At 44.3% G+C, this 19,538-nt stretch overlaps 1 protein-coding gene across 1 annotated transcript in view; it reads left to right on the top strand.

Annotated features, from left to right (window-relative positions):
* Positions 1-19,290, top strand: part of LOC147420288 (uncharacterized) — a 52,167-nt gene extending 32,877 nt beyond the window's left edge. Inside the window, exons 6-10 of the mRNA XM_086503975.1 lie at positions 9,998-10,136; positions 10,207-10,336; positions 18,299-18,378; positions 18,467-18,601; positions 18,692-19,290. Of these exons, the coding sequence (XP_086360101.1) occupies positions 9,998-10,136; positions 10,207-10,336; positions 18,299-18,378; positions 18,467-18,601; positions 18,692-18,892 (685 nt within the window). The 3' untranslated portion in view covers positions 18,893-19,290. The remainder of the gene's footprint in view (positions 1-9,997; positions 10,137-10,206; positions 10,337-18,298; positions 18,379-18,466; positions 18,602-18,691) is intronic.
* Positions 19,291-19,538: the final 248 nt, after the last annotated feature.

Genomic DNA, 19,538 nt, shown 5'->3' on the forward strand with positions numbered 1-19,538 from the left:
ATGAACACCCTAATTGACTTTCCAAAGAATGCTTGAAACACCATGTTCATGAAACGTTGGAATGTTGCAGGAGCATTTGTTAGACCAAATGGCATGACTCTAAAAGCATAACAACCCCAAGGAGTGATAAAGGTTGTTTTCAATTGATCCTCCAATGCGATACCTATTTGAAAGTAACCCGAGTAGCCATCACACACAGTGTACGTCTCATGACCAGCTACTTCATTTAGTATCTCATCCTGAAATGGGAGGGGAAAGTGATCTCTTTTTGTTGCCTCATTGAGTGGACGGTAATCCACACACACCCTCCACTTTCCGTTTTTCTTAGGAGTGACAACAACGGGAGAGACCCACTCTGAATTCTCCACTGGATAAATGAAACCTGCTGCTAGAAGCTTTCTTACCTCCTTGAGTAAAGCCTGCTCCTTGATGACTCCTAGCCTTCGTAGCTTCTGAGCCTTAGGTGTGGCCTCTGGCTTCAACTCAATTTTGTGTTGAACAGTATCTACTCCACGCACATCGGTGTAGTCTTTAGCAAAAAGCCTAGGAAACTTCCTTAGCACACATTTGAACTCCTCTCTTTCATCCTTTGTAAGTGTTGTTGATAGCATACCTTCCAGCATCCCTTCATCTTGAACACCTTCGTTCTCTTGAGGACCTACCTCCTCCAAGCCTTGACAAGAGGTCTCTTGGTTGCGTGGCTTAAACCTTACCCCCATGACTTCGATGGAAGACTCCTTTTCAGTAATGCTGCTGCTACTTTCTTCTTCTGAAGTGCTATCGGTCCAACCTTCTTCCGTCTCACTTTGAGATGATTCTTCATGGAGCTCCTCTTGGCGTTGCTCCTTCATGTCAAAGACAACCTTCTTGTGATTGTCATTCCTGCAAATTAGCTTTCCACTCTCCCAATCCTGCAAAGCTCGCATTCTCATTAGCCATGGTCTTCCTAGGATAAATGGATAACCACTTCCCTTGGTCGACATAACATAAAAATCCACTGCCTTCTTAATGCCAAAGGCCTCCACAAAAACATTTTTACAAATGCCTACGCACCTAGCCTTGCTATTGTTTGCCATTTTCACTTTGATTTCAGGTGTCTCATGGATGTGCATGCCTAGTCTTTGCATGAGCCCTTCTGTCATGATGCAAATTTGTGCACCCCCATCCACTAGACCTTTCCTAACCAATCTTCCTTTTATGTAACAATCTAGCACAGGTGTAATATCCTCGTTCATTTCAGCATGTGCAATTTTTACAACAGGAAAACTCTCTTTTACCTTTCTCCTAGTGCTAACTGCCTTTGTTAAATCCCTCCTAACTTGTGGGCATAATGCAAGAAACTGAGGCCATGAGATATCAGGACCCTTACCTCGCATGTCTTCCAACAGGTTGTATGGAGCCATACCATGTCCAAGAGGGAAGTCTTGGAGATTGATACGACGTCGAGTCCTCTTAGCTTCCTTGGTCTCCTTTGCCTTCTTGCCTTGTCCATGGTCACTCTGTGATGGGACACCTTCTTTCTCTTTACCTTTTCCTCGGCCACGCTTAATTCCATTGGCTTCCATGTCAACCTCATTTGAATTTGTCACCTCTACCACATGCACATTTGGATCTGGCAAAGGTGGAACTCCTTCTACCCCTTGTGGAGGTGGTCTTGGTCCATTTGGCCTTTGTAGAAGCCTTGGTTGTTGACCAGCTCCTTCACCTGCATTCATCACTGGGTAATTCAAGTTAGGTCTCCCTGGCTCCCCACGGGGCCAAGGACAATTATACATCCCATGTCCAGACTCTCCGCAATTCCAACATTGCAAGACTCTCCTAGGTCGTGGATCTCGCTCTTCAGACTTCTTTGCTTGTCCCTTTGGACCTACAGCTTGTGCAAGGTGAATTGACAGGCTGCTTAAAGATTCGTTTAACTTCTCAATTACTTCCGTCGTTACCTCAGGAAGCTCCCTCGATGTTGATGCTTGTGACTTACCTTTGGGTCTAAGACCTTCTATTGGAACCTCTCCCCTTAAGCACTTGAGTTTCCTATATTTCTCAGCAGCCCTAGTTTCAGCTGCATCAAAGGTAGCAAGTGCACCCGCCTCAACTTTTACCTTAAGGTCAGGAAAGAGTCCGGCTATGAACCTCTCCTTCTTTAGAAATTCTGCACCATAACCAGGGTTAGCAACATTTCGTATCCATAGAGCCCAAAGACGTAGAAACTCTTGCTTGTACAAGTAGTAGTCATCTAAGTTTTTTTGCTTATGAGAAACAATGTCTTGCCATAGTTTTTGAGTGTTTTGGGGATCAAAGAAGTATCTCTTAAAACGATTCAAAACTTTTGTGTAATTCCCCTTAACTTCCTCAGGCAAAGAGTCAAACCAAGTACTAGCATCTTTCCTAAGGACCACCTCAAACATTTCTACACGTTCTTGATCGGTTACTATCCTCTTGATACGGCAAGACATCTTGAAATTTGCTAAAAATAATTCTGCATCCTCTCCAGGCTCTCCAAAGAAAAGAGGATATCCAGACATTTGGCGTTGGCTCTCCATTATTATGAAAGATTACAACACGAGTTACAATAAGGGATACAATAGAGATCTAGAACCACTCGCCTGCAAATGAAGAAGTGAGAAAATACCACTCTAGGTTTTCTTCTTCAGCTATCCAAGCTTCAATAAGGTCTCGATTTGTTTGATCAAAACAAAAAGGTAGACTATTGATGAGCTCTAAGAAGGGTTGAAATTCTTCAAAGCTAAGGCGATAAACAGAAATCTCTAGAACTTCATTTTCTGGATCCAAAAGAGCAACCACGTCCCAAGTGATAAATTGCACTTGCTCTACAATTCCCAACGCACAAGCGGTTTGTATAAAAACTAGATCTTCATGCTCGTCGAAGGCCGTGAGAAAGTAGCAATTGACTAGGAGCTCCTTTCCTTCGAGTTCCACACAGTCGGAGTGAGGCAACCTTCTCACAATTTCATAAAGAACATCCTCATCAAGTCCAATCAAGTTTGCAAGATTTAAAGACTCCACTTGTGCTACAAAATTCCTGGACAAAAACTCCTTAGGATTATGGTTAAATCATTCAAAAGCATAAAGAGATTTACAATGTCTCTATGAACAAAGTGTCATAGAAAGTAGAGAAGGATGAGAATTTATACAAATTTGCAATCTTCTCTATGCTCTCTTTATTAAGACAAGCTCTAAATAGCTCCCTATCTCCTTTGTTGAAAGCGAAAGGAAGACTATTAATAAGACGCAAATGAGGGAAAAATTCACCAAATGTGAGTCTATGAAGCGTGAACTCTGGCCGCAAGTTTCCTGAAGAGTCTTCCTCAATGGTGAAATGCACTCGCCAAACGCCAAATTTCACTCTATTTACCAATCTTAGGGCACACACTAGTTGGATGAATGCGCGGTCTTCCTTAGTGCCCAACAACAAGAGGAAAATGGAATCCACGCGTAGGACCTTCCGTCTTAACTTCACCACCCTCTTGTTATGAGGGAGACGCCTTACTACTTGCTCCTGCAACTCAATTGGTAATAGAGCTAGATCTCTAAGGATTGAACTTTCACTGCACACACATTCCCAGTTAGAACAAATGATCGTTTTTTTGTTTCTTGTAACAACTTGGACAAAGAAAAAACAAACATACACACTATTTTGTCGGGCTGCACTTCATTTTAAAATAAAATGAACACATGTACATCAAAAGAAGTGTGGTAGTTGATGAGAGGTAGAATGACAGGGTTTGGTGATGCAAGAATTTCTCCTGCTCTTTGGGCACCAAACATGAATACCATTCGTTGTTGAAAATGGATCTTTCTACTAATTGCAACGTTTATTCTAATGTGTGGAGTAAAATGAAAGGGAAAAACCTCTATTCCCGGGCCATTATCCATGGCCTATGCATGTCCTAATGCTTAAAACAAAACAAAAATATAGACGTCCAAACTAAGGTCGTACCTAATGAGAGGCAAAATAAAAGGATTTACTGAAGCGTTTATCTCGGCCAACTTAAAGGACCTAAAATTCTACGAATGACACGTTGAAATTGCAACTTAGTACTAACAATTATGTGTACCTTTTGCCTTGCAATGGGAATGAAGGGATCATACAAATTCTCGTGATTCATGCAAGCTACTTGATTATGCTAAAGGTTGAGCCTTCACAAAACATACACAAGCCTGTCCTCAGTGGGGGCACCAATTTGAGGCGGTCCGGGGCGGGCAACAAGAAGAGTGGCCTCTAGACACCCTTCAAGGCTCCCGTGCTGCTCAATGGGGCTGGGGCACAACACAACACAAACCAAAACAACAAACCCACAGCCAAATCCCAACTACACAAGGGGCACCACCTAGTTTAAGAGCGAACTAGGACGCAAAAGAGGAGAATCATTATAGCAACCCACAAACAAGCAAGGAATTTACACTAACCCTAACACCAATGGAATACTCACACCCTAAAATGAGAGAGAGAGAGAGAGAGAGAGAGAGAGAGAGAGAGAGAGAGAGAGAGAGAGAGAGAGAGAGAGAGAGAGAGATAGTGCTCGGGCTGCTTTGGAACGTATCGGCAATGATCAAGCAAACACAACTATATATTTAAGAAAGAGAGAGAAAGGGGGAGGGGGTGCTTGTTGCATTAATATCTTCTTACAAATCTGTCATGACAAATCAAAGTGAAATTAGTATCTGTTCAACATAGCTTGCGTAAATTTCACCACAACACATCACAAGAAAAGCCACCTTAATCACTGTCTTAAAGCCAGGGGAGTCCTCTCCACCCTGTCGCCCTCTTACAGTATGTGGGATTTATGGCTAGGTTGATAACAACACCAGAGAACAAGCTATCAAGAACTTAACAAAAAACACCAAGACACTTACGCATCATTGTTGTCCATTACTTCACGTTGGAAGGGAGACAAAATATCCAAGCTTAGTCCAAATCCACCCTCCTTGATTCAGCAAATGTTGGGCTTACACTAGTAGGAGAAATGATAGATTTCCTACTCTCAATTGAATGATCACTCTCTCTCTTACAATGGCATAGAGTTCCCTTGCTAATCCCCTATTACAACACATGCACATGCATAAGACAATGAGCTTCCACTCAAGAGCTCCTTCTAGAGAGGTTGAGCTTGGCTTCTCAAGCTATAGCATAGTGCTCTTGCTTATGGCTCCCCCCTTTTGTGCTAGCTACACCCTCCTTTTATAGCAATTTTGAAGGCTAGGGTTACTCCTCTAACCATGGTTGGGTTAGATTTTCAGCAATTTATCTAATTTCTTTTGCTTGGAATTATCAAGAAGTTGGTGGGGAAAGAGAGAGGAGAGAAATGGAGGTGATAGGACTTTTCATAGTGGGTTAGTGTTAGTAGAGTTAGTATTAATTTACAAATGGAATTGGATATTTACAATGGGAGTATCTATGTAGGATACACATAAGGAAGAAAACTCTTAAGAGGTAAGAAAAGGTGGATTTCTTACAAGGTTGATGCTCCAAGTGTCTTGAGTAGAGCCGATTTTGATGCTTGTTGACGGTCCACTAGCTTTGACGGTACATTTTTTCTCCATTCTTGACCTTCCTTGAGAGACAAGGTAATTGAAGCTGAGTAATCAACCACCATGATGCTGTCTTTTAAGAGAAGAGGCTGAATTTTGTGGTTTTTTTGATAGATATGGGTAATTTGGAGGAGGAAAAATGAGACTAGGTGGTCAATTTTGGAATGGAATTGGGTGTGGGAGGTGTGAGTTTACCATGGTTTCTCTTATTCTTCAAGGTTGAAGAGAAGGTGAGTAGGGTGCAGAGAGGAGGGGTGAGAGAGGTGGGGATGATGAGTGGAGAAGTGTGTGTGAAAGAGGAAAATGATAAAGTGGAAGAGAGAGTGTGGCTGCATAGCATGGGAAAACTGAGGTCCACTAAAAAAATCATAGCTCACAGCTCGTAGCTCAAAAAAATATGAAAAAATTTGAGGCAAAAGTTCAGCCCACGAGCTACAACTTTTGTTTGTATCACCTTTTCAAATTCGGAGAGCAAGTGAACTTTAAAAATTCAGCAAAACCGACCGTTTTTTTCCACTGCACAAGGTCTTTGTGGGGTCCTTCTTTGGATGATTCTTTTGAATACCTCCAAGAGTGAGCCCTCCATAGTGCATGTATGCATGCCACTTACCCTTGACCTTATTTGGTAGGTCTATAATTGAAGATATTGTTGAGATTAGGATATAAGTGAATAGTACAACTAAGAAAATCAAATATTGAGGGGTCTAAAAAATATGTACATGTCAAATATAAATAATATAAGTGGAAAAAATATAAAGGGGTCAAAAGAAATCTCTCTCATTATGAGGCTACCATAAAAAGATAAATATTTTTGGTGTTCTAATTTTTTTGAAAAAAAACAAAATAGATGTAGGAAGGGAAAAATCAAAATAGTGAAAAAATATACACATAAATAAAACTAGTTTTTTTTGGATTTTTGTTGGGGTGGAGTTACACCAAATATAAGAGAAGCTTACATGAAAATATTTCTATATGGAATAAAGAGTATGAAAAATGGTAAGAAAAAATTGTGGTAATGGTGAGGCAATGTACAGAGCATAAATAACACACACTTAGGTAGAAATATTTAAATAAATACCAAAATAATTATGAAAAAATCTTTTATTTAGGCCCTATATACAAAGAAATATTTACATATGCATGGGCCATAATATACTTATATTTTTTATTTTTTTTATTTATTTTTATTTTTTTGGCTCAACTAGCCCAATGACTAGCTAATTGAGGGTTTTTGAAGAAGATATGGGAAAAGTCCCGTGACTCACGCACGCCTATGTACAGTGAAATGGTAGGGATAGCCACAGTGTTTGTGTGATTTTGGTAGGGTGAGGTAACTCATTGTGGCAATTACAAAGAGCCGAAAAACGGCTATCAGTACATAGCCCTGCAAGTCTTGGAAGCGACCATGTAAAAATTCATGTACAAAGGTGTGACTTTGCCAAGCTTGGGTGTTGATGTCTCGGGTTGTTCGAGTCTCCAAAACATGGTTTTCAATAAGTATATTCAGCCGTGCTTTATAGCTCGTGAATCGGGCTTGTACATCATGAGTTAGGAGCATTCGAAGTGGGCGGTCTCAACTTAGCAAGTGATTGTAGGTTTATGCGACAAAGGCAATTGGGTCAACTTGATGATTGGAATTGGAAATGTTGAGATTTAAGATTTCTAGAATTAGCCGAGATGATGGGCTTCGAGCCGTGTCACAGTGTGTCATTCGGTGACCGGAGCAGCAAGTTATGCTTGGAGGAAAATGTCCGAGAAGTTCTTCTGCTTTGGGGAGAATCTAGAAAATTGTTGGGCACAAGGGGTTTGGGAGGATTGAGGAGGAGATTGCCATGTGGCAACGAAATTATCCCACTGCTTCGAGCCGTGTTACATTGTGTCATTCGGTGACCGGAGCAGCAAGTTATGCTTGGAGGAAAATGTCCGAGAAGTTCTTCTGCTTTGGGGAGAATCTGGAAAATTGTTGGGCACAAGGGGTTTGGGAGGATTGAGGAGGAGATTGCCATGTGGCAACGAAATTATCCCACTTGAGAAGGGAAAAGGGGAGAGTGGGGGGTATATAGCCTAAAGGGGGAGTGTCCTTTAGGTGTATCACTTGGTGCAAAGCTTGGCTTGATGGGCTCCTTGGGGAGAGAGGCCGCCTTTTCCAGCTGTCCGCATTGCTTGGCCAGGTGCTTGGTCCACTTTTGGTCCACTCGACACCTGCTCCACCCCATTCTCTTGGTCAAAGGGTCACCGACACTTCATTTTTCACCCAAAAAAGGCAAAAAATGAGCCAATTAAAAGATGTCTACCAAGAGAGCCTTGTCGGTTGAGAAGAGAGAAATTTTGGGATAAACGATAAGAGAGCCCCCCATTTTAATAGCTGCAGCACCAGAGAGCTCATTTTTGAGCAAGAAAGTGTACACCTCTGATTTTGAGCGGCGATAACTCTTTCATCTTTCATCTGTTTTTTGCCTATGGATACTCTACGGACATCTCCATGAGATGAGCTTTGTCATGATGTCCTTAGTTTCTCTTAATTTCGAGTGTGTTTCATGCTTGGAAGGGTTTTTCATAAATCTCTACAGGTGGTTATCACAGGTGTTTTCGGCGGTGTAATAGTTCTTCCTTCCGACGGTGTGATTCGTGCAAGTCTATAGAGGCACTCGTTTTCTTTGCCGTTTGCACGCTAACACCGTCTCCTGCCCTAGTCGCTTTTCTTGCGGCGGCTTTGTAGATCTAGATCTCCACGATGGGGTACCTCTTGGAGGTTCCACGGTCGGAGATTGCTGCTGTCCACCATTGGACCCATTGCCACTGTTTTCAGCCATATTCGTCCATCTTCCTGCTGACATTTCCCCAGCTTGTATATACCTCCATAGTCCTAGGGATCACTTACCTTTACACTTGCACACTAAGTAATTCTACTTCTTGTGTTTGGTGCTCTTGAGTTTCTTCTCCTTCAAGATTTTTGTGTGCATCTGTGCGATCGTGGCCACGGATGCATGGCCAATAACAATGATTTTTCGAGCATGCTATCTGTTGTGGACAACTTTCTATTGCGGGCCACATTCTAGTAGGTGTTTTGCCCATTGCTGAGCAAGCATGTGGTAATGGTAGAGATCTCTTGGCTCATGCTGCGCTCTTCGTTAATTGTTCGATTACTCCACACATTCGCTGAACGAATAGATAGACATCGAATTTCTTGCTGCGTAAAAGGTTAGAATCAAAGATTATGCAAAAGCAGAATGATATGGATGTATTTTTTTCGGAGATTAAAGATCTCTGGGAGCAATTAAACCAGTGTTTAGCTGCATGTGACTTTGCTTTTGTCAATCTTAGAGAGGAGCTTTCTTAGCCAATGATAGAGGGCTCTTAAACGCCAGTTAGGCTTCCATTGCAAGAGCATCCCTAGGACTGTTTCTTGTAATATGACAGGAGTTCACAAACCATGCAGCAAATCAGAAGAGCCCAGCAACGGTTGTAAAGACTTTTGTACGTCTACAGTTTAGCCCATACATGGGAGATCGTGTCCTGCACAACTGACTTAAGTTTACGCTGGCAATTCAGCATGTGTAAGCATCTACATGAAGTGGGAGATTTGATGTGATTGATTTGAAGCTTTTGATCCCAAATGCTGAACTAGGACTGTGAAATGAAAGCATGTGAGAGCCACTAGTCAAGCCAATGTTTAAATCGTCTACTCTGATGGGGCTTTTCGAAGGGTATGGCCAATACCGGCTTTTAAAAAAAAGAAAGAAACGGCGACTGTTGAAGTATTTGTAGGACTCCCAGGGTCCCAGTGTACGGTGACAAGAGAGGATCCCCCCACATCCAGATTCCATAAACGCGAGCGTAGGACATCAACCCACACAAGGGGGATAATTTTCCACTTGTGTAGAGAATCAATGCTTTTAAGACTGTTTGGTGTCGAAGTTTTGAAGACTGTGACATGTGTTTTAATCACTACTGTTGTCAGAGTTTTAGGTTTAAGAAGAAGTCTTTGCAATTCTTTTGTCCTCAAAGTGAATGCTTTCAAAGTCGAGTCTTGGGAGAAATAATGAATTTTATTCAAATAAGGCTCTCACATTTACTTCTTTTTAGAGTTTCTCGTCATGGATGTCAATGACTTGAAATTGAAGCAGGTGGTCTTTATTCAATCAAGTCGCTCTTATTGACCTTGCCCAACTCTTTTTTAAATTAATTTTGTGTTTCTTTTATGGGTATATATGTTTGTGTCGCGATTGTGTATTTTGAGCAAGTGTTCAGCCCTTATTGTTCGCAAGTTAAAACCCACTTCGTAGTTGAGAAGCTATAATTCTAGCTTTGACGTTATGAAAGTACCATAACATGTAAGGAATCTCTAGTTTTTCTTTTTGTTTAGCAGCTTACTTCCTAAATGTCTCTTGGCTTTTTTTGAGGTTGAAATATCTGCCATGTCAACTTATGAGTTGTACTTGTGCAGCATATTATTCTGCAATACAAAAAAAGCTACGGCCATTCTTCAAAATGGTGCATTAAGAAAAGGTGAGAGGCTTGTTCCACCAGCATCCTTGGATGCGCTACTCCATGCTGCTTTCCCATCTGATGCAAGTCGGACAAAGGTATGACAATTTACGTTTCTTGAGTAGTTTCACGAAACAAAGCCTCATTCATGTTTCATTTTTGGTGTAGGCCACAGAACGGTTTGAGAAAATCTATCCCTTAGTAAAAGAACTTGCTTTATATGGACCTTCAAAAAGCAAATCAACAAGGGCGGTTGCACAACAGTTATTACCATTGTGCCTGGAATCTGCCTCTAAAGGTTGGCTTCGTCTGAGATTGTCGCCTCTAGAATTTTGTACACCTTGTAAGAATTTCATAATTTACTGACCTGGTAATATGGATTTTTAGAATGTTCATAATCCATCATTCTGCTAAAAATTTATGTTTTAACGCTCTTAAGATGACTGGGGTGGTGTGTATTAGTTGCCTTTGAAGAAGTTCCTAGTGGTCATGCGCCATAGTGGTGCTGAACAGACGGAGACAGTCTGGTCCTTAGAGCTTCTGAAGTCCAGATCAGATGTTCATGATATTGTCGTAGAGCGAGGTTCTGAGTTAAGTGTCAAAGACTGGAGGCAGACAGTCAGACAATGTGTCTTAGTTTACCATAGAAGGCCACAGAAGGTAGGGACCAGATACAGGTAGCAAGGAGCAGCCTTCTGATAGACCCCCTGATGTTAGTGTCTTCTGAGATACAGGTAGCAAAGACAGCCTTCTGATAGACCCCCTGATGTTAGGGCATCAGTGTCCTCTGAGACCTGAGCCTCAGATTCACAGGAGTCTCCAGTCCAGCCTGAGGATGTGCCCTCAGTTTTCCCTTTGTAGCTACCACTTACAGCACCCTTGTCTATCCACTTGCCAACCCTTTGTTTGCCTTTTATCCTTGAAGATTTTGAGAGGTCACAGGTACGGTTTAGAAATGGCCTTGTGAACGTTGTCACATTGGAACGCTGTTCCAAGCAGGGAACACATCCCTTAGATCAATCCGTTCCACCTCTTGAGAGTTTGTGTCAGCAATATTTGTGAACTAAGTTCTTGTACACCAAACGCATGCACTCTCGTGACCACTATCAAGATCCTTTGAGGTTTTTTCTATGCTTTGCCTAACTGGGCCAGATCAGGTCATTTTCAGCCCGATTATGCGGGGCAGCTTGTAGGAGATCACAGGTTGAAATATAAGGCCTCTTGAAATATAATAAAGAAATACCGAAAGGGGCGTTTTCCTCAAGAAGCGAGCCTCGGTTGGTTTTTGGTGAAGACAAGATTACAGGAACGCGGGATTACACTATGGCCAACAAAGGAAAAGGCATTATGGAAGAGGGTTCCTTCTACGAAGGACAAACACGAAATTCCCACAATGTGGTTGGCGAGAGTTCAGGGCTACGTGTGTTTGTACCTCTTGCTGAGGTGAATATTCCCCCAGTGAAAGGCTTTATGACTCGGCAACTTGAAGATGATGCATGCAGGACTCAGTTAGTTGCTGTTGTGAACGTGTTTTCCCGACTGGTGCAGAACCTAAGGTTTATGTTTGCAAGTGCCATCAGTGCCACAACAGTTAAGGCAACTCACACAGCCCGTGGAGCCTGTTGAGGCTCAAGCCCAAGTACTTCATGCCTCTCTGCAGGAGAGGGAGCACTCGCATGTTTTTGAGTCGGGGGCTCCAAAACAGGTTCCTTCCGTCCATGAAGAGGTGGTTAGGACGCCTATTCTACAGGCTTTGCCAGTTCAGCCCGCCACCTTTCCAAATCCGCATGTTGCATTAAATGGACAAGGAACCATATTTGCCGGGAATGCCGTTTCCTTCCCCCCTGCCAAGCCAGAATGTCCCGGAACGTTTTGCCGTTCCGGGTGACCACCCGATACCGGAACAGCCGGCCGGAACCGCTCTGGACGGTGGAACGGCGTCGGAACGGCCAACTCTCAAAAATGGGGAGAGTTTTTCCACCACCCACGGCACATCCTGGGTATTTTGGGGGTGGATTTGTGTTCCAAAGTATGGCTGGGCCAGTTTGGGGTGCCATTTGGGGTGCCACAGGGCAATTTTGGCATGGCTGATTTTTTTGGACAGCAGCCAGATATGGCACCTAACCTATAACGCAAAATGTCAATGGCCAAGGCACATCGATGATTCCTATCATAGTGCCCATGTTACAGGCAATTCCCTACGACAATTTGGGGGCACTAAAGAAACCAAAAGAATACAAACAATGGCCAAGGCACATCGATGATTCCTATCATAGTGCCCATGTTACAGGCAATTCCCTACGACAATTTGGGGGCACTAAAGAAACCAAAAGCATACAAAGAAGGTGGTGCAACTGTTAAGTTTGAAACTTTCAGTGGCTTTGAGGATAAGACGAAGGCCCTCACTTTCCTCTAGCAGTTTGATACAGCTTATGCAAGGGGGGATTTTACAGAGGCCTCCAAGGTTAGGAAAGCTGCCACCTTCTTGAAAGACAATGCGCTCACATGGTGGACGACCCTCTTGATGCAAGGACAGGCACCCGCCACATGGGTATACTTCAAGCAAATATTTGCATTTGCATGGCTGTCAAATGAATTTGAAGCCGAGGTCATGATGGATTGGCACCAACTCACTGCGGCTACTTGCAAGAGCCTACAGGACAGGCACCCGCCACATGGGTATACTTCAAGCAAATATTTGCATTTGCATGGCTGTCAAATGAATTTGAAGCCGAGGTCATGATGGATTGGCACCAACTCACTGCGGCTACTTGCAAGAGCCTACAGGAGTACAATCGGAGGTTTTGTAAATTATTGCTCTTAGTAACCTCCTACAGGTTTGTGCCACTGACATTGCAGATTGAGAAGTATTGTTGTGGGTTGCCTAAAGGGCTTCGAGCTTACTCTACAAAGAAGAGAGTGGCTACCCTCACTCAGCTCATGGAAGTTGCCAACACTGGTCTTGCCTTGTTGAAGGGAATGACAATGGATTCCTGGGCAACGCAAAAGGGAGGCAGCAAAATAAAAATTCAGCAAAGAAGCCCTTTGCAAAAGCGTCTCCTGAAGCATCATAGAGGACAACAAGGATAAGGACTTAGTCGGGACTCCTGGAGCGTAGACAGCAATCTGGGGAAAACACAACTCTCCCAGTAATCTTTGTAGCCATATGGCCTCACAAGCAGCATAGCAAGTTGCTCTCTACTCCGCCTCTGTAGAAGATAGTGCAACGGTCGGTTGCCGCTTACTGCTCCATGAAATGGGCCCCGAGTCCGAGTGTGAAAACTACTCCTGTAGTAGAGCGCCGAGTATCTGCTTTTCCTTCCCAATCTGAATTGCACCAACCAAGTAAGGTGCAACCCTTGGAGCGACCATAGAACAATCCATGGTCCAAGGTGCCGCTGATGTACCGCAAAGAACACTGATGCACACTGCCAATGTTGCTGAAGGAACTAAAAACAAAAACTGCGTAACAGGTGTTTGGTCGGCGGTTGAAGGAATTGAGAACAAAAACTGGTCGGGAATAAGCTAGCCATACAAGGCAGCCAACAACATTCCTGTACTGCTCCAAGTCAATCAGTGGGGAAGGATCGTGAAGCGATACGTTCTCTCCGGGCTCAAGAGGAGTGCCAATCGGTCTGCAGCCTGTCATCTGGGATTTCGATTGCATACTTCCACTGAGAAAAGAAGATGCCGTTTGGTGTCTGAAAAATCTGGAATTCAAGAAAATAGCGAAGAAGCTCAAGGTCAGTCATCTCGACACGCGTCTCCATAGCTTTCATGATCGACTTGATCCTGCTGGTCCATGAGCCTGTGAAAATGAGATCGTCCACATCGAAAATCACTATCGTAACCAAAGAGCCATCAGAGACAACATAACAGTTGGAATCTGATGAGATACATCGTAACCCCAACTTCACGAGAAATTGGTCAAGTGTGAGGTACCACTGTCGTCTAGCCTGCTTCAGTCCATACAATGATTTCTACAACTGATAGACCCAATCCTCCTTGCCTGGTATACGAAACCCAGGAGGTTGCTCCACATAAACTTCTTTTTGATCCAAATCTCCATTTAGAAACGCACTTTTGGCATCCATCTGGAAGATAGACCAACCAAGGGTGGCTGCGAGAGCAAACATTGTGCGTATGATAGTCATGCTAGCGGTGGGAGCAAAGGTCTCGTCAAAGTCCACGTCTGGTCGCTATGTGAAACCCCGAGCAACAAGTCTCGCCTTGTGTTTGTCGAGGGAACCATTGGCCTGGTACTTTGTCCTAAAAATCCATTTCGTAGAAACCACCTTCCGCTTGTTTGGGCCTGGGAACCAAAGTCAAGGTTTTATTCCGCTCGTGAGTGCAAAGTTCACGAACTCTGCGCCATCATAAACTTGCATGTCCTTGAGGCGTGCAGAACGTCAAGGGTGTCCAGGGTCTGGCGAGTGTGGTAACTTCGTGACTCCAAAGGAAGAAACCGTAGAGTAAAGCCAATTAGGTACTAACTTCTCCTTGCCAGGTGGGACCACCTCCACCCAAGGAGAACCATCATCCACATCAGAATCGGAATCTGACATGGCATGATTGGGTGAAGTAAGTGGCTGCTGTGTAGAGGGTACATGAACAGGAACAGCAACAGGAACAGTTTAGGATCAGGTGTAGGAGGTGGATGAGGAGGAGGTAGGGAAGATATAGGCTTGGATGCTACCCCCTCTGCAGCTGTGCTGAAGAGCTCCGTGAAAGTCACCATCACGGCTAACTGTGGTGGTCTTGGCATCAAGATCATAAAGTGGGTATCCGTCAGACTCGTGAATAGCCCAAGAGGATGAGCTTCTTCGCCTTGAAGACCAACTTCTGCCGCTTCTCCTTTGGCACATGGACAAAGGCCGGACACCAAAAACTTGAAAGTGTGAGATCGAGGGCTTGCGCCCGCAGTAAGCCTGATAAGGAGTCATGTCCTGCAAAGCATGGGTAGGAGAACGGTTCTAGATGTAAACCGCCGTGTTGCACACCTCTGCCCAATAAACCTGGGGCAAAGAAGCATGTGCAAGCATCGCACGAGCCATCTCCATAATAGTCCGATTCTTCTGCTCAACAACTCCGTTCGAGGAAGGAGTGTAAGGAGTAGGCAGTTGGCGTTGGATGCCCTCTGACTTGCGCCACTGTGCAAAGTCCTTCGAGGTGAACTCACCCCTCTGTCTGAGCGAATACATTTGACGTGCAAGTCCATCTCCTTTTGAACCATCGTCTTCCAATTTCGAACGAAATTGAAAGCCTCCGACTTGAGCTTTAGGAACCAAGCTTAAGTGTACCTGCTGAAATCATCCATAAGCAGAAGCAAAATCTGTGAGCCAGAAAATGAAGGATTGCTCATCGGGCCACATAGATCAATGTGAACCAGTGCAAGTGGTGCCGAAGCTCTGTTGGATGCCTCCTTCAGAAAGGCAACCCTGTGTTGCTTGCCTAGTTGGCAAGCCTCGCATACGCTTGATGAGGAGCGTATCGTTGGTAAACCCTCCACCAGAAATCCTAGCAGCTTGTTGAAGCTGCTGATAACATAGATGTCCAAATCGTGCATGCCATAGAGAAGAAAACTCCGTGGTCCTAGACAGAAGAGCAGTGAGGCGGTATAGGGAACCAATGCGCTCACGGCGTGCAAGGATAGTATGTGTCGTAGAATCAGAAATGGTGACTGTGCCACTCCCAAAGTGTATGTCAGATCCCTAAGAGTCTAAACGCGACACAGAGAGGAGGTTGAAGGCCATGTCCAGAACGTAAAGTGCCTCCACTGAACTGAACTGCAGGTCTGAGATAGAACGAAAAAGGGTAATCTAGCCTGTTCCAGACACTCGAATCTCATGGTTGTCACCCATAGTGACGGTCTACCGCGAGTCTCCCTGAGAGAGCTAAACCATGACTGTTGGGGAGTCATGTGAGTGGCGGCTCCACTGTCAACAACCAAAGTACCTGTAGCAAGAGCGTGGTCCGTCGTCGCGACAAGAGTGGTCTCCACTCTCTCGTGAGAGGCTACAATTGTAGTCGAGGTTGTCTGTTTCTCCCTGTTGGCCTCGTCTCGCTTCTTCTTTCTGCATTGTGATTCTCTGTGCCCTTTCTTGTGGCAATGGTAACATTCGATGTCCTTGTTCTTCTTTTTCTTCTCACCTTCACCTTTCTTGTTACCTCCTTGAGCTATCAAAGCTTCTTTTGCATCAACAGCACCTCCGGCTCGAAATGCGGAGTGCCCCTCAATCTGTCTAAGAGAAGGGAGAATCTCGTCCCAAGTGGGAAAAGAGGTACGTCCAGATGTGAGCAAACTCTGAAAGTAGGGATCAAAGCGTGGGGGAAGCTTGAATTGTAAGAGGCCAGCTATGCGTGCCGAGGTGATGTCGCCTCCAACAGAGACAAGGTCGTCCTAGAGTTCCCGCATGCGGCAGGTCAACCCATCGAGTGAGTTGAAATCCTTGAATTGGAGGTTGTACAACTCCCGTTCAAGTGTGATCTATCTGGCAAAGGAGGTCTCCTCAAACTGGTCAAGAATCTGTCTCCACAATGGATGTGCATGCTCCTCTTTGGAAACTTCCTTCATGATGCGGTCCGAGAGGTTCATCATAAGAAAGGTGAAGACTCGTATGTCCCGATCCACCCACTCGTCGATCTGGGCCTGAGTGGCGGTGGGAAGGGAAGGCTGAGTAGTTGAATGGGTGAAATCATTCAAGCATTCTTAGAGTCGATGGTAGGCAATAATTGTGCGGACTCGTGTTCTCCACACATAATAGTTGTGTAAATCCAACTTCTTCTCCTCAACAAACTGGGTGAGGGCATAATTGTTGGATGTAGTGTTGGCAGACGCCGAGCGTAGTTGCAGAAGCGTCCTCGTGACGTAGTTAATAGTTGCCACGTCCTCGTGACAGTCGATGGAAAGCAAACTCATGGCGCCTCTCCTCATTGCTCGCAAGCTCCTGGCGAGCTTGCTGCAAGTGCTCCTCCAACCAAGAACTGTCTGGATGTTGCTCCTGCATCCTCTGCAAGGAAGCAACGCCCTGTCGGAGACGCTACTCCTCCTCTCGCTGTAGCCCGTCCCATAGCTGACTAAGTTGAGCAAGTCCAGAGGCCACTCTGTGAGCAGGAGAGTCTTGCATGTCTAAGCTCTTTGTCCAAAGAGCTACCACACGCTCTCTGAGTGTAGAGTCCAGCAAAACCCTCTCAGGGATACGTAGCATCGTGCTCCCCCCCCTCTGTCTATCTCTCAGTGTGAGGATCAGTGGTGCATGGTCCGAAAAAGAAGTCCCAACCAGAATGCAAACTGTCCCACCCAAGTCACAGAAGTCGTCTCTAGTGTAGAAGCGATCTATCCGAGATAGATTCACTCCTCCCACTCTGCGGTCCGAATGAGAGAAGGCCAGGCTGTCTAGGGGCCTCACAAAGCTAAAACGGTGCCACACATTTGAAACCCGCAGAGTCATACATAACCTCTCCGAAGCTGCCAACTCAACTCCATGCACAATAGTATGGCTACCTATGGCGTATCAAATTGTTGAGTATCATGTTTGTTTTTGTGGGAGTATTCATATCCCGTTAGTTCATCTATGCCTGACCTCACATTCCATGGGTATCCATTGCAATGCCACAAGCATACTTTCAATTGTACCTCAGTCTTATAGGTCACGCATTCCTATTTGCTGAAGGGACTTGCCTCCTCCTTGGGCATGTTTTTTTCATGAGAGACCTCTTTGCTTTCCTTATTCCTATCCTCATATGCCTTGGGACACACATTTTGTTGACAACAAGAACCCTTAGCGTACCATTCTTCATTGCAAGTGCTTGTAAGTCTTCACCTTGCTTGTTTACATTCTCTTGCAACAATACCAAGTATGCCATAATCATGGTTTTTGATGTCGTTGTGTTGTCCATACATACGAGATTTTGGATCTTTTTTTTTCAACGGTTATGGACCTTCTTGAAGAAGTACTCTTGCGAGTGCCGGAGGACATTGTATGTAAAATAAGAGATGAGAGTCAACTTTCCTGAACCTGTTCACTTCAGTAATGTTGCTGCAGAAAAGCCTTCCATTACTTAGAAGTTTTCTGTTTTTACCAGTGCGTAGAGGGCGTCGTGCTCTTTGATTGAGGCTATAGATCACCCAAATCGGAGTTCGGATGAAAATTTATGATCAAAAGAGTGAACTGCTGTCTACTAAAAAATGGCTGCACTAGATAGAGAGAGAGAGAGAGAGCGAGAGAGAGAGAGAGAGAGAGAGTTTTGGTTCTTTCAGATGTACTTTCCCTGTCGAGTGAAGCATGCAGCATCTTCGTCTGGTGTTTAACAGAAAATCCAGATTGTTTCAAGCAGTGGGTAAGATTGTGAATGCACTGAAAGAGGCATTTGCTGCACGTATAATGAGGTTTGTCATCAACTTTTATATGCTCTTTTGGGTTTGCAGGAGAAGCTTTATCTTGAGAAATTGAAGGGGAGCGTGAAGGTGTTAGGCTACATGTGCAAGGACTGGAGTGCTATTTCTGGCAAGCTAGCTCCCATGGATGAACTTTGGAACACCATTACCATTATACAAAATAAGGTGACACATGGATCTTGGATTCTTGTGTTTAATTAGATGCCGACTCTTTGTTGAATCTTTGCTATTCCTTACATTACATCATATTATCAGAATCATGCAGCAATGAAGGGAGCAAAGGCAGATCCAAAGCTGGAGGTAATGCTGATAACTGCGGACAGGCACGCCAAAGTGCTGAAGCGAAAGTCGGCGCGTATGGGCCCTTGCTTCAAGATGATGGCCAGTGTAATGGCGGGTGCAAGCATTGTGTACGGATTCTATTTGTTGAATTTTGATTTGCCAGCAGTCATGTAGGGTGATGGGGCCTTATTGAGAAGCACTCCAGGTTTTGTGACCTATACTCATTTAGGGTGGGGGCCCTCAAATGAGGGCTAGGGCCCTGTCCTTTTGCTGAGAATCGAGTGCTACAACAGGGCATAGGAAGGGACAATTCAACCCTTATTACGTGGGACGACAACCTGCTTGGAATTATCTTGCTTAGTTGGAGACGGATGCCTGTTGTACAAAAAGGAGTCGAGGGCTCTGGAGCTATTCTTTCATGTGAGCCATGTTGTCGAATGTTGCTTCTTGAGATGGTTTGATTTATCAATCTCAGGTCTTTTTGAACCTCTTGCATTCTTTTGTCGATGCCGAAGGCAATCAGCATCTGATTGATAACATGACCAGTAACACAGAAAGGAGCTTTTGTTTTACCACTTGAAGTTCACTGCCTCGCTCAAATAAGTTGCTTGAACAGGTGAACTCAATTGGTTTTTCATGTGAGGTGGAAAGACACACGTACAATAGATTGCCCCTGAAGAATGCAACATCACTCACAATAGGGTGGAATAAAGGGTACTAAAGTTTTTTTGAGTTGCTCAATCAGAAATCCACTGCCTTCTGCTGGTCTCTCTCGTGCTCGTGAGTGTTTGGGGAAAATCATTTTCCTTTCATGAGCTTT

This window comes from Adiantum capillus-veneris, chromosome 28 (assembly GCF_014529385.1).
Source record: "Adiantum capillus-veneris isolate H3 chromosome 28, ASM1452938v2, whole genome shotgun sequence".
Taxonomy (NCBI): Eukaryota; Viridiplantae; Streptophyta; class Polypodiopsida; order Polypodiales; family Pteridaceae; genus Adiantum; species Adiantum capillus-veneris.